This window comes from Malurus melanocephalus, unplaced genomic scaffold (genome assembly GCF_030028575.1).
Source record: "Malurus melanocephalus ecotype Western Australia unplaced genomic scaffold, MMel_1.1 scaffold_189, whole genome shotgun sequence".
NCBI lineage: Eukaryota > Metazoa > Chordata > Aves > Passeriformes > Maluridae > Malurus > Malurus melanocephalus.
Window position 1 is genome coordinate 334,659 of NW_026623421.1, and position 15,542 is coordinate 350,200.

General features: G+C 39.3%; 1 protein-coding gene across 14 annotated transcripts in view; it reads left to right on the forward strand.

Moving 5' to 3' along the window:
- THRB (thyroid hormone receptor beta) overlaps positions 1-15,206 on the forward strand; it is a 155,162-nt gene extending 139,956 nt beyond the window's left edge. For all 14 annotated transcript variants that reach the window (XM_057373181.1, XM_057373185.1, XM_057373190.1 and 11 more), the window contains 5 exons: positions 2,810-2,957; positions 4,349-4,554; positions 7,328-7,474; positions 11,517-11,775; positions 13,206-15,206. In XM_057373181.1, the coding sequence (XP_057229164.1) occupies positions 2,810-2,957; positions 4,349-4,554; positions 7,328-7,474; positions 11,517-11,775; positions 13,206-13,447 (1,002 nt within the window). In that variant the 3' untranslated portion in view covers positions 13,448-15,206. The remainder of the gene's footprint in view (positions 1-2,809; positions 2,958-4,348; positions 4,555-7,327; positions 7,475-11,516; positions 11,776-13,205) is intronic.
- The last annotated feature ends 336 nt before the right edge of the window (positions 15,207-15,542 follow it).

Below are 15,542 nucleotides of genomic sequence, written 5' to 3' on the forward strand. Positions count from 1 at the left end.
AGCAGTATCCCCCACCAGCTTTYCTACTAAGGTTTTTGTTAACTTCAACTCAAGTAGTTCTTTTTATGTCTACCAGCTATTTTAGAGACATAGTATACAAATATACTTTTAWCTTCAGATACAGTTCTGTCTGATATACAATTTTATATAATGATTATGTGCACAAGGAACTGAGCTAACAATTTGCAAAAGTTAATGAATTTCTTGGAGGAGCTGCATACACATTTCAAGTTGTATGATTTATCAGCAAAGTTATATGTATTATCAATTATATATATGTATATCATTGATTTTCAATTAACATGATGTTTACTCATTGCTTCTGCTCAAAGTCACTTTATTTTGTAACAAGAATAATCAGGGCTGACAGCCAAAGATCTCCTTTGGCAAATGCATTCACGAACAAAACATCCTCACACATGATTTCTGAAGAGTAAATTTAGGAGTATTTTAAACACAAATAAATGAACAGTGAGCTCTGACATCACTGAAATGTTTTTCCAGACTTTATCCATTGCATCTATTACTATATAGGTGCATAGTAAAGGAGTTTAAGAAGAATTGCTGCCTTACAATACAATGTTCTTTCTTTTATTGATGAAAATAACACTTCTGTGATGAAGTGTTTGGACAGATATAGAGAGCAGCTTCCTTACCATGTATCTAGAGTTGTGCAAAGAAGGTTTTTTGCAAAAAGTTTCTGAGAAACGCAAAGAGATGAGAAGGTAAAATGGGCTGTCCCAACAGAGATGGTGGAAAGCCTTGCCATCATAAATCTTGTGCAAGATTTTGGAAAACAGAGGGTCACTTGCTTTGCACATTAAATCTTATGCAAGGTTTGGAAAACAGAGGGTCACTTGCTGAGATTCGTTAGAGATTTTTCCGTCTCTTGCTGTAGTTACTGTTAACCCCGTGACCCTGGTTGTCCACAGCTATCTTAAATCTTCAGGGAGGAGAGGAGGAGATCCTGTCTCTAGGAATTCATCACAGGGTTGAGAAWGGAACCAAAACCAATTGTTTGGGAGATGAGAGCTTGAGACTTTTTCCAAATCTCACATAAGGATATCTTGCACGTTATTTCCTGGATTTTATCTCAACACAACTGGTCCCAGTCTTGCAAAGGCTCACACACAAGCTTTATGCCACTCAGTTTAATTAACATTTCAGATCTTAATGTAATTAAGGAAGAAAGAGTTGTATTCTTAGCTCAAGCTGAATCTTGTAAGATAGAACTCTAATGAGAACAAGGCTCTTTATTGTCTTCACAGGAGTTAGGAGTACAAGCTGAAATACARATTTATCTGTACATGTTAATTCGACATTCGGTGTTAAAAGAAATTGCGCACTGCTGTAAGATTTTACTGGGTGTTATTTAACATGATTTAAAAACAGACCTTTTGCCTACTGAAGTGAAGAGACTATTCATTAGATAAAAACCCAGCTGAAGAGACTATTCATTATGTAAAATCTCRTTTGAATTTTGCTATTGTTTTGACTGAAACCAAAGCCATTCTCAGCAGCCTCAGTCAAACAGGACCAGGGTGTCAGTTTGTTCTCTGTGTCATGATGATCCCGAGCTGCATTGCTGAGTGCAGACAGTCTCAAATAATGGTGAAACTTGAAATTAAAGTGAAGTCAAAATTTCTTGCTTTACAACCTATCTTGTTCATATCTTACCATCTCTGAGAGTTTATCCAGCCCTTGCAAAAGTCAGTGAGAAAAGTCTAGTTGACATTAATACCAGGATTATATCCATAACGTTCAGAGATAAATGTTATCTGATTTCTTAARCTACAGCCAGGCATTGTGGGGTGTATAAATGAGTGAATTCTCTTGCATTAGTTCTTATGGTCTTAGGATCTGTTTCAGTTTGCAGAATATCTCTGTATTATGATAAATTAGATAGGTTGATAGGTAGGTAGGTAGGTAGGTAGGTAGGTAGGTAGGTAGGTAGGTAGGTAGATAGATTAGATAGATAGATAGATAGATAGATAGATAGATAGATAGATAGATAGATAGATAGATAGATAGATAGATAGATAGATAGATAGATAGATAGATACATACATACATACATACATACATACATACATAGATACATACATAGATACATAGATACATAGATACATAGATATAGAGAGGAATCTTTAGAGGTGATGGGGCTTTTTAAATTCTGTGGTAAATATAAATTCAATTTGTTTCTCAGAAATATAAATAATTTATAAATTAAGGATCCACCTGTTTAGAACCAAACTCAAAGATTGTGTAGACTGTATTTGCAAAATATTTCTCTTGCCCAGATTTGGTTGGTCCGTTGGCTGGTTATTTGGCTTTTATGGAAAGAAAGGAGGAGAACTGTTTGTCCTTAATCCTTTAACAGTACAAGAACACCACCATTTTTTCTATTTGCAGAAGCTGCTCTGTAATTAAAACTGTGTCTATGMCTTTTAATATCCTTCAAAACAGTTACAGAGTTTGGAAAGGGACTCAAAATAAACTACTTCATATACAAAAGAAATTAACACAGTAAAACATAAGACTACAAGAAGATATGTATGCAGTGTTTGTGCCTCAAGACAGCATTACTTGCACCTTTACTTACCTGAGATAGGTCTATGTTTTAAATTTTTAAGGAAAATCGAAAGAAATGCCATACACTATAAAACTGATTTGAGAGCTTTGAGAGCTTCAGGGAATGAAGCATGTTATGTTGCATACTTAGTACATGCCTAACAAACTAAAACAGCTCCCAGTTTTTAAAAAWTTCTCAATGCTATTGCTTTCCAATGTATTTATTTCTTGCACTTAGGGTTTTTTTAGAAGAACCATTCAGAAGAACCTCCATCCAACCTATTCCTGTAAATATGAAGGAAAATGTGTGATAGACAAAGTAACAAGAAATCAGTGCCAGGAATGTCGCTTCAAAAAATGTATCTTTGTTGGCATGGCAACAGATTGTAAGTATATTTTCCTGGTTTCCTTTCTTTTATCTTTTTTTTTCAGTGTCTGTGTTTGCTTAAAGTATGTTGATTGATGAAGCTTCTTAAAGTAAAGTAGAGCTGCGAGCACTTTTCCTGTTTTAATAACTTGTACCAGGGAATTGCACTCATTGCGTTAAGCCACTTCCATAGGGCTGTAATTTTTTGTTTATCCTTCATCAGGCTGCACCTGCTCCTGGCCTTACCAAGCTGAGTAAAGTAGGAATGTTCACTCTTGGGAGGAGAGGAGGGAGAAATGCATCTGGATGGACACTTTGCTTGAGATAAAAACATCTTGTTTAGAAAATTCTGGAGGATGTGAAATTGAATGTCATTGTATGAGTCATCCTGCAGTTGTTTGTTTTATTTTTAGCCCTGAAGAAGTTATCTGCTGCAAAGATTTCAACTCTCATTCTAAAGCACTAGAAAATATGGCTGTAAGATTAACCCTTRGGGGTCTTCTTTTCCTGCCATTGCACAGACATTTATACCAATAACTTCAATTAGTATAAATGGGAGGAAGTCACATAAAACCCCCAGAAGTCACATAAATCCCATGTGCCTTCATGGTTATTTCCAGTGTAATCCTTTGCAGAAGAACCTACAGAAAACCAGGCCCAGTAAACAAGAGAAAAATAGTCTAACTTAGTATTTTTATTGTAAATGTGATGTAYAACAGTGCCTTCTGTCTAGAGGGAAATAGAATCAACGAGACAATTTCATTGTGGCTAGGTAGACTTTCAGGAGAGGGACTGGATACCAGTGAGACTGTGAGCAAGTAGCTCTGGGGCCTGTGTACCTTGAGTCACTGGAAGTAATAGGGCTCTATAGGAACACCATGCAACACTTGTGGGGATTAGGGAAAGAGCCAAAGGCAGGTTGCTCTGATTGTGTCATGCTTCAGGTCAATGAGCCTTCTGTGAATGAGTGCTCCCACCTTCAATCCCTGTTACTTTCTGCTGGCTTCCAAGAACATGTTCTGCACTTCAGAGCAGCGAGTGTGAGCATGCTGATGCAACTTCAAAGAAAACACAAGTGCATCTTTCCCAACATGGATTATTCCAAATCCATTATAGGAGCACTTTGACACCTCACAAAGCTTTTGCATATTGGTTTTATTGATGGAATAACCCCCTGAGGTCAATGCAAAACATTACCAGGAGGGTAAGTCATTCTTTGCTGTCCAGGCTTCTGAGAAAATGAAGTTTGAAGGGAGAAAAAAGAGAACTRTCCCAACTGTGTGTCTTGCCTAGGCACTTCCTTACTGAGTAGTTAAGGTGAACTACGTCAGGCACAGAAAAGACCGAAGTTCTGACAGCCTTAAGAGCTTCCTCTTAAGGAACATTTTTGTATGTTTTTTGCCCTGCTAGTGGTGTTGGATGACAGCAAGAGGTTGGCAAAGAGGAAGCTGATAGAAGAAAATCGAGAGAAGAGACGTCGAGAAGAGCTGCAGAAAACSATTGGGCACAAACCAGAGCCAACGGATGAGGAATGGGAACTCATCAAAATTGTTACGGAAGCACATGTGGCCACCAATGCACAAGGAAGCCACTGGAAGCAGAAAAGGAAATTTCTGGTAAGTGCTGTAAGTGCTTGTACACTGCTCTTGGAGACAGGCTCTGTTCTTTCTTCTGCAGTGCCTTCCCAGCATTGCAACCCCAAAGAGRTTTTATCTGGCAATGTATTGATGTTTATGGAAAAAGGATGATTTTACATAGTTGTTACTTGCTTTTTCTTGCCTGAAGCTCGGTGTTTGATCAGACTATGTATTTCAAAAAATAAACAGCATGTTGCTATGTTAAGGCCTAATCAGCTGGGTACTTTTATTGTCCTATGATAAGAAAAAGTAGAAAAATTGTTTCATTCCTGATTAAGAACAGCGGCAGTCTATAATGCATACTGTATCTTTTTTAGTATATTCTATCTAGGGATAGTTGTCTTTATTGRGGACTATCATAAAACATATTGAAACTGTTAAAACAATACAAAAGCTGGTATTTTTTGTTAATAACTCATGGGTTTTTCCTCTTTTGGTTAATGGTGAATACATCAATGAAAATAAATTAGGCAAACAAAATAAATTTCAGTGAGAACATGATGATGCATACACTATACCATTGGGATTGCAGCCTACAAAACAACTTACATTTTCATCCTATAACTAAGGATCAGAAAATAAATGGTGATTTGTGATGCTTAACCTTAMAAAAGGATTTATTTGATTTTTCTAAATCGATTTTTAAAGGAAATAAGTGTAGAATGCAAAATTCTTGTACAGCACAAAAGAGGGATTAGAGACTGTGCTTCAGGAATACACAGGGATGTTTAACAGTCTGTGTATACCAAATCAGATAGAGCACACTCATCTTTTGCAAGCCTAGGCTCCTGCTGCGTAATTCACCATGAGAATTTCAACTAACTTGAATTGCTGAGAGAAATTACGTATTCAAAGCAGCTGATCTCTTTTATCATATTGGGTTTTTTTTAAATACCAGTGACAGCATCTAAATTTCTATATGAATGGCTCATGTTCATAGTAGTGTACAGTCAGGAAACTGCAGCCTGGTTACTAGCAGGAAGCAAGAGAGCACTTTTCAGGGGTGTTGCAGAGCAAGATTTGCAGTGCTGGTTTGAGCAGACCAAGAAGCAGCTGCAGTAGTACTTTTGGTTGCTTAGACAGGAGCACTGCTCTTGGTGTATCACCTGGTTTGGGATAAAGCATAGAGAGTTCAAGGTTGGAGCTCGGAAAAGCTGTTGAAGAGTCGGAGAAGATGACAGCCTGCCCCAGGAGCTATGGGTCTGTCCTTATGCAGTTGAGGCTGCTTCTTTGACAACAGGAACTTCRTTGAGGTCTGCACCTCTTCTCCTGTTGAGTTAGGTGGCAAGGGCTCCCCTCCACTGTGTTGGCTTTAGCTGGCTGTCCTGACTTCTTTTGCCTTTCCCAAGAAAATGCTGCGCTCTTTCTTTTTCTCCAAAACAATGGTTTGCATGGGTTTAAACATTTGGTCTTCTTGCTTGGAAGTGATGAAGGTTGTTTAGTATGAGCACACAGACAATGTGGTTTAGTTACCCAAGATGCAGGGAGGGAGAGAGACTAGAAATGAGTATATTTAATTTTTTTTTAGTAGAAACCATCAGATAATTGAGYCCAGTCCTCTTCATTGTTCCTTTACAACTGGTGCTTGCTTTATTAACACATTGCTGAGTTTTTTCTTGTAAGAAGTTAGATTTGGATTCAGATTGGCGACAGAGCTGTGGGAGGATCTTGTATGATGTGTTTCTTTAAGAAAGTGGTTGAACACAAGTTTTTATTACAGACAACACTTTCAGCATCTCCCCTGTGTAAGTATCTTATATAARTGTCATGAGGCCCATTGGTCTTAAAGGTCTACTTCTCTGGATTTTATCTAGTTTTTGACCTTAATGTGAACAGAATTAAACCTCTCATTGTTGTTGGTAGGTCTTTTGTAGTTGCAAAGCRACACTTAACAAAAAAAATAGCTTTGATATGCCTGTTCTTAAAATACATGGTAACATTGACCAGTTGCATAAAAACAAGGTGAACATTTTCAAGAGCAGTTGGAATAAAGAAACACTCATTACAGATTCTGCTTGAAGCTATTTCATTGTGTATCCCTTCTGAAATCCTCAAAATATGATTTTTTCCCATATTGGAGAAACCTTGTGCTGAAGTCATGCAACAGGCAATTTTCAACCAAAATTTAACCCAGATGAGTTAAAATTCTATTCAGATTATACAAGTCACCTTTAGGTTAGCCTRTTCTTGCTCAAAAGTTGTTTTTGCCTTGCACATAAGTTCTTTCAGCTTTTTGGAAAGTGGCCTTGGCAATTGCCTGGGGCCCCATGATGCCTGGCAATCTGTTCTGGGGAGACTTTCAGAGATTTGAGTAGGTGAAAGAGCCCACTTCTGCAAAGCTTGCAGCATCTTCTATAGAGTAACCTGTCACCTCAAATAGAGAAACTTGAGAGCTTTTAGCGCCTTTACAAAACAATGTGCCCATGTTTTTAAGCAAAAGATGCATGTGTTGCACCCATAAAATACACAGATACAGACACAAGGAAAAGACTGTGTATGCACAACAGTGCAGCTGCCCACAAAGGATGGTTAGCACCATATCAGTCACCCATTTCTCTGTGCYGTCACCTCTTTCACAAATGCCTTACAAATAAATTTACATTTTCTGACATAATGGACTTTACTTATAAAGCAAATAGTGTTGCTTTTTATTTCAGCATATCTTCCATCACCAAGCAGGATGTTTTTAGAGTTTTAAAATATTTGCTCTAAAACAGATTGCTCCTTTAAATATCTTTGTTTATATCCTTAGCCAGAAGATATTGGGCAGGCACCAATAGTTAATGCGCCAGAAGGTGGAAAAGTGGATTTAGAAGCCTTCAGTCAGTTTACAAAAATTATCACACCAGCGATTACAAGAGTGGTGGATTTTGCCAAAAAGTTGCCTATGTTTTGTGAGGTAAGAAAACCTTCTTGCACTCCTCATTTATACGCTTGTTGTTAAAAACAACTCAAAATACTCTGGCATGGAACTTAAAAATTCAGTGTCTAAAATTAAAAAATTAAAGACACTCAAATCGATGGTACTAGAATCATCTGGATTTTCATGAGTTTTCTTTTTCCTGTGATTACTGAAATCCTGAGTCTGTGTATCTGGAATTCATTGTGGTTCATTAAGACCTCAGAAGTGTCTTTAGAGGTGGCCTTGYGCAAAGCAAATGAAAAAAAATATACTGTCTAGAAGCCTCGCTGATATGTTTAATAAAATCTTCCAGCACATGGTTCCCTATGGATAGGGATAGGGATAGAAGATACCCTATGGTATCTTCTGCCTCCTTGGTAGGTACCATTTTGTAGAGTTGGGTCTGAGCAGTAAAAAATTCTTCTAATTCAGGTAAGCACCCCTATCCAGGAGTCGCACTTGTCTCATGGAGTTCCCTAGGTGTGCTTTTCCTGAATGGGGAGGTTGTGCATAAAAGAGTCTATGAAAGTAATGGATTGTCATTCCAGGTAGATATCACATGTAAAATGTACAGTAAATAGACCCAACGGCTTGGTTGCACATTAGGAATGCAGAGGCCTTACACTGATCTCATTTGTACCAAGGTATCTTTCTTATTGGAGGACCAGATGCAATGGCTGATATTTTTTATTTCCAATTTAAAAAATGGTATCAGGAATGCAGCCTGAAATAATATTTCAGTCTTCATAACCTAAGTAATTTTCATAGAATCCTAGAATCCTAGAATCATAGAATGGTTTGGGTTGGAAGGKACCTTAAATATCTGTTTAAAGATCAGTTCCAACCCTCCCCCACCATCATCAGGGACAGTTGCACCATGTGAGGTCAACACCCTACCTGGAAGGAAAGGTAAGCCTGCCATAACAATCTATTCTACTGTGGCTGGCAGCTTTTCTTTAAGGTCAGTCAGGGAGAGCTATATAGGTCCTCTGGCATGAACATTTAATATCAATAGCTGTCATAGTGTAAATATCTCACTCTGGTCAGCATCTGCATTGTTGCCATCAGTCAAGGAAGCATGAAATAGTAGCCAAGTATGAAGATTTTAAAATACAAGGAATATGTCCATAGATCATGRGACCCCTGCAGCATTTAGCATCAGGGAATCTGTCTCCTCTGATCTGGCATTTGTTGGTGGGAAGTTGCAGTGACATACCAAGGTAGTCCTTTTAATTTAGAAAGCTTTGCCAGTCACACACAGACTTCAGTGCCCATCTGACATCTCCTACCCCTCCTGGCTACCATGGGCCCACTTGTGTCAGAGCTAGGCAGGAAGCATGGATGAAGAARCCAAATTATCATTGAGCATGACCTCTGTATGTTATGTGGCTCAGCTGGACAGGTTTTGTTTRCAGCTGAGCCACTGTGCAAACCTGACACCTGTCCATATACAGCAAGATCTGATGGCAGCATGAGAGATAACTCCTCATGAGCACAAAGGAGTAGGACAGCTGTCCTGTGAGTTGTCATATAGCACTTGCTTGTAGCAGGAAGGAAATGACAAATGTTTGTTCTTTTTTGAAGGGGCACCCTCCTGTTAACTTTGTTTCAGTTATGATTTTTAACCATATCCTTTYCTTAGAAGCAATGCTGTGTGGGCTGTGGATTTTTTTTACGAGAAAAAAACATTTTTCCATAGGACCTGCAGAGCACTTCTACATTAACTCAGTTTGCAATTCCAGAAACTGTCTGAGAATGTGGTAAATCTCTATGAAAGAGGGATATGACAAGGAACATCCATGGCCACTTATATTTTCATGGCTACATTTCCTTCTTTTTCACATCTAGACACATGCAGAASCCAGCAAAGTACTGTAAGTGCCTAGCTTAGTTTGCATGCATCCATTGGCCCCTTCCTCAAAACAAGAATCCAATCCCAGAGTAATCAAAGTATAAAAAAAAGCTTCCTTTACTTCTCAGCATTTCTGCTCTTGTTTCCTTGCTGCTTTTCTTTCTGCTTGGAAGATGACGACTGTGGAACATGTAATAAGTTCGATGTGATTTTTAAATGTCAGGGCATCAGTGGTTCTACAGTGGGTGAAGCTGTGTAAATACCCTTCAAGATAGATCAGCTCAGCTCAGTTCCATGGTCCTGCATTTCACATGTGTGCTCCAGCGGTGAGCACCTCAGGTTCCTGCCTTGTGCTTTTTCTCCCTGCAGAGGAAAGGACAACACATGGCAGAATTTCAGTGAACCACTGGGAGTAGAACTGATGTTCAAGCCTCCTGTCTTTGGTAGCTCCTGCTATTTGAGGATAAGACCTGGGGCCTGGTATCTTGTGTAACAGGTTACCATGCATCCTTCAGAATTAGGAAAGCAGGTGAAGAACAGGCATAGTCAGACCACCACTATCATAAAGAAKTTTTAAGAAGGATCAAGTAGAAAGAGAAATCCTCACTAGTTTCATGGCTCACTAATAAAACAGCTGAAGCATCACAAAATGTCTTCTCTACTRTTATCTGTTTCTTTTCTACTATTCTTTCTTCTCTTTAGAGGTTTGGGGTTTTTTTCATTTCTCTCTTCTCTCTTCCTTTCTTTCTTGTCCCTTTTATAATTGCCATTGCTTATTCCAGTATCTCTTCATGGTTCCTCTCACACATCTATTCTCATTTTAATTTTTTTAAACTCTGTTTCTTTCCCTCCTCCAGTCTCAGCTGCCAAACGGTGGGATTGTCATTGGTGGTGAGACTGCTGCTGTGCCTGTGCAGTCCCCCACACTGCTGCTGAGCTGAGGGTCATCTGTAGGGAAACTCATTTGCCCTGAAATGGATGAGTCAATTTTCTTGTGAATCAAACACTTCACCTGAAGCAGACATTGCTGGAAAAGTGGCTGCATGACTCAACTCATTTTCCTGACTATGTCTAGYTTTGTTCTTCAGATTCTTGTCTAACAGGGAACTGCTTTCTTTCCACTTGCCTTAGGTAATTCTGCATCATTTTCCACCAAATCAGTGTACTTGCTTGGCAAGTACACCGTTGCCATGTAAACCTATAGTTCATGGGGGTTTCATTTTGAATTTCAAGACAGGTAAATGTAATCATTTTATATAAATCAAAAATGGATGGCCTTTTGCCTCCTTTCAAGCCWAGTAAAAGTGTGTTGCTCTTTCATATGTGGGACCCTTGCTGTTCACATATGTGAACAGTCTTAAAATTGTCTTGGTGGGTTTTGTTATCATTGAATTACCAACGAAAACATAAAGACTTGCTTTATAGMTTTATAGAACATGTTCTGCTCCTGTGGTCCTGGTTGTACTTTGTAAATACAGAATCTACATCYAACAATTTGGACAGCTTGCCTTTGTTAATATCATGGAAAAGATAAGTGCCCTGAAGATCACCAGCATAAAAGTTGTAGCTGTACCATATATTTTCTGTCTGTCCAACAATAATGTAGGGACTCAGGAAGAACAGCCTTACTAGATTAAACAGATATTGATAAATTCTCTGTTGTTAAAACAGGCAGGGAGAATTACTGCCCCACTGATTGAGGTATATCCTCTATATATTCATTTCATTCCTTTTATTTAAAACACAGTCCACTCTTACAATCCCTCCCAAATGTCTTTCTTTTCCTCTAGTCAGGTACGAAATAAGTATGGCTGGTAGTGAATTTAACCAGGATGGCTGAGGTCTGTATATATATTATATATATAATTGGCTGAGCCCCAATTATAGTTTATTGTGCTGTGGTAAGTTGTAAGTTGAGGGAACATACAGCTGTGTCATTGCTAGTTTTCGTGTGGAAATGCTAACCAGGGAATGTTAACCTGCTGGCAGTTCCTGAAGGTAGGAACTCACATCCTTGGGGTTTGTGCAGTGCATTCAGTGAGCAGCATGTTTGGAGGGGAACTGCTCTGTGTGGGGCAGTGTCCTGGGCTGTGAACTGCAACCTCATGCTCACAGATTTATTGTAGTTGTAAAAGCGACTCAGCCTGACAAACATGAATTTTTCTTTGCTKTTTATAATTTCTGCAGCTGCCATGTGAAGACCAGATCATCCTTCTGAAAGGCTGCTGTATGGAGATCATGTCCCTCCGAGCAGCAGTTCGCTACGACCCCGAGAGTGAGACTTTAACACTAAATGGGGAGATGGCAGTGACAAGGGGCCAGCTGAAAAATGGGGGTCTTGGTGTTGTGTCTGATGCCATTTTTGATCTGGGCATGTCTCTCTCTTCATTTAACCTGGATGACACCGAGGTTGCCCTTCTTCAGGCTGTCCTGCTCATGTCATCAGGTGAGAACAAAAATATATTGTGATTCCAATCATTTTGAAGCTCTTTGGTCTTTGTCACAAGCCTCTTTGTAAAAGAAATAAGATATGCTAGATCTTGTAGTACTGACAAGAGTAWTGTGGGACAATTTTTTTCTCAAAATCCCAGTGCAGCTTAGACTTATTTTGGTGAGCACTAGAAGAGAAATTCAGGGTGTTCAGAGAGATGGACATAAAAGTGGTTTTGGTAAYACACCTTGCTCAATTTGGTACTTAGGGATGAGCCAGGGATGATCATCAAAAAGAAATCAGTTCTGATTCTGAGCCAGTTTGCCTTGAATGAAAAATGGATAATTTAGCAACACTGGTCCTTATGTTCATTTCTSTTCCCCTGGGTGCTGTCATGCACTGGGTGGTTCATGCACATTTCTACCAGTCTCATATRTTTAGTCTGACCCTCTTGTTTTCCTAATTGACAGCACCACTGCTTCCTAATGTGCATTTGCAARCTGTGCTGTTTCCCTACACTGGGACCATTTGCAACTGGTCATAGTACAGRAGCAGCACAGACCACTTCGTATGATTTCCAAAGTTTCTAACCTTCTCAATTCAAGTATGCTTTCAAATATGCTTCCAGTGATTGTGCCAGCCCAAAGAGGAAATTCCATTCTTGGGCAGTGGCAGATTTGGCAAGATTTTTTTTTAAGAGAGCTTTGAAGATTGGGCACTGAATAACAATACACAGTCAGTGATTTACAAGCATTAAYTGCATCTGAGACAGAAAAGTTTCCACATTAATCACAACACAGCACTTCATCTTCCCAGTCAAAACATTTTGATTTATTTTTAGGTCCCTACACAGTGATGCAGGAACAGGGCTTTCAGAAGGCAATTCAAAGGACCTGCTTTCCCAKAAGTGTCTTCTGAGAAGTGACTTGKGAAAGGGGCTTTTTCAGTCCCCATCTGGGTGCCAGTTGAGACAGTCAGATTTTTGGCCTTTGTTGTTCTGTGGTGCTCCACAACAGTTTCCTTTGCAGTTCACCTGGGATCAGAGCATAATCAAAACATTGGGCAGACTGTAGAAAAACAGATAGAAGGGAATTCAGATATCTGGCAAGAATTTATTTTTGTTTATTAGTTGCTTTATAGAAAAATGTAGATAGAAGCCTTAGYTGAAATCAGGAAACTGTTGTTCTAGTCACTGTAAGGAAACACTTCCTAAGCAGTTACACTGTAAGTGAGAAAAGCAGGCAAAGGATGAAGAAAGGATTATCTTTTTAACAGGGGTTGTACTGATAAGCGAGTAGTCCAGAGTGAAAGAAGTTTGTGGTAGAGCCAAATGTCCATGTCTCCTTCTTCTAGCAACAGAATTGTGCTACTTTTCCTAATTTATGATCAGGAATTTGTTCGGGCAAATAAGTGAGAGTGATAATTCTGCTGCTTTGTATCTGCAGACCGCCCAGGCCTTGTTTGCGTCGAGAGAATAGAAAAGTGTCAAGAGGGATTCCTCCTGGCATTCGAACACTACATTAATTACAGAAAACACCATGTTGCACACTTTTGGCCAAAACTGCTGATGAAAGTGACAGACCTGCGAATGATCGGAGCCTGCCATGCCAGCCGCTTCCTGCACATGAAGGTGGAGTGCCCCACAGAACTGTTCCCKCCGTTGTTCCTGGAAGTGTTTGAGGATTAGAGACTGAAGCGGTTCTTCGTGCCCCGGTCGCACTACTGGCTGTCATTTCATCCTGTTGCCCAGCTCTTCTCACCTGTTTGTTCTTCTTCTTTTGTGGTCTTCTGTTTCTTGAGATGGGGCTGGGGCTTTGTTTGGGTTTTSTTTTGGGGTTGCTGGGGGGCAGTTGTATACACATGGATGAAAACATCCCTTTAATGCGGGTACTTGTGACTATTGCAATTTGTTCTTCAGTCCTTTGATGTGAGTGCTTTGACAGCTTAACAGTGAAAATACGAACAGACCAATCTCATTCACCAGCATTTGCGTGGTCACCAGCTCACACCCATTATTGCCTGGAAAACAGGAAAGAAGGATTGAAGTGGCAGAAAAATAAATTGGCCTTCAAGTTAAAACAGCTATTGTTAATTTGATCCTGGCAATTCTGTCTTGTATTACCTCATTTTGCAGGGTACAACTGACCAATTCAAAACACAAAAATTCTGGTCTTCATGATTGTTTCTACTGTAACAATTGCCGCTATGATCTAGGGTCTTCATCATCATCATGATCCCGTCATTCTCTGAGGTTTGTTCCAGCAGATGCAGTTTAACTGTGCCCTATAAATCAAGTACTTAAAATAATGCAGAGTGTTAGAAGGGACTGAGTCTTTTTTTTTCCCATGTGTATAAGGTATTAAGATCTTCAGTTACTAAATTTGGACTCCAGATAACTTCACTGGAAGGTCTGTTAGACTGAAGAGGAAAATTTGATCCTCTGAGGTGCTTTTCCTGAGTGTGGAAGGGTCTGCTTTCTCTGAGGTGTGTGGGMAGAGGGAGAAGGCTCTTTGTCAGAATAGCAGGCAATGTCTCAGAGTTATTCAGGGATATGAGGACTCAAGGAATGAGGACAAGGAGAATGAAACTTATCAGGTGACCTTCCGATGGGACAGAAACCAACTGTGTTATTAACAACACTCAAGACTGTACAGCTTTACCACAGTAATACAAATAGTGTTGCTCGGCAGTAATCCTTTGTTTTATACATATATATATATATATAAAGTTTATATGCACGTATATATATAAATTTATATATATATAATTACAAATCTTCAGCAGATGTCTTAAACATATTTCTATCTTCTCTCTCTCCTTCTCTAACTCCTGTGTGTGTGTGTGTGTGTGTGTGTGTGTGTGTGTGTGTGCGTGTGTGTATGTGTGGATCAGCTGGGTTCTTCCTCCCTGGTGTCTGTATGTTTCATTTGGCTAGATGCTCTCTTGATTCTTTTAATTTATTTCCACTAACTGCACTAGCAGGAACCAAACTGAGCAATGACAAAATGTCCTGCTGCCAAAGTCTGCAAGCCAGTTCTCACAGTCCTGGAATGTTTGGAGGCCRGTGATGAGGACATTGTAGGTAGAGGTTCCTCTCTGTTATCCATCTCCACTCAGGGATGTTGTCCCTGGGTTTTATCAGCTTGGTATTAAACCATTCTCTGAATTTGTATGACACGTCAAAAGCATCCCTCTGTTCTTCCTGGGAACCAGAGTCTTAGTTCATATATTTTGCACTTCCTCATACCCCACATTCTTTCATGTTGTGCATTGATTCGTTCCAATTTCTTTCCCTGCTATTTATTTACTCATTTGCCCAGCAAGATGTGGACATTGTTAGAGTGGATGTGACTTTCAAAGCTCATGGTGGCCCATATTAGGAACCCATATGTTAYATGCTTATCCCCTCATAAAAACAGGATACTCAGGAAAACTTATCTTATAGATGGAAAACAATATATGTGTGTCAGGAGTCAAATTCTTTCTACCCCTCTTCCCCTACATGGTTGACAAATCATTTGGAGTGCTATTGGGCATGTTTTTAGGGATCTGGAATCTTGTTCTCCCTGTTATTTGATACCAAATGCTATGAGCACTAATGTTATCACTTAGAGGGKTTTTTGATCAGAAAATGAAACACATTGGTGTGTTTAGAAGGCTTTTTTGCAGGTAACAGTGAACATAGACCACTGAAGATTCATTCATAAATATTCTCTGAACAACCTCTTGTTGGCTGTGTTTGCTCCATCTTGAAGCATGTGTCTAAACAGCATCAGTCTCTA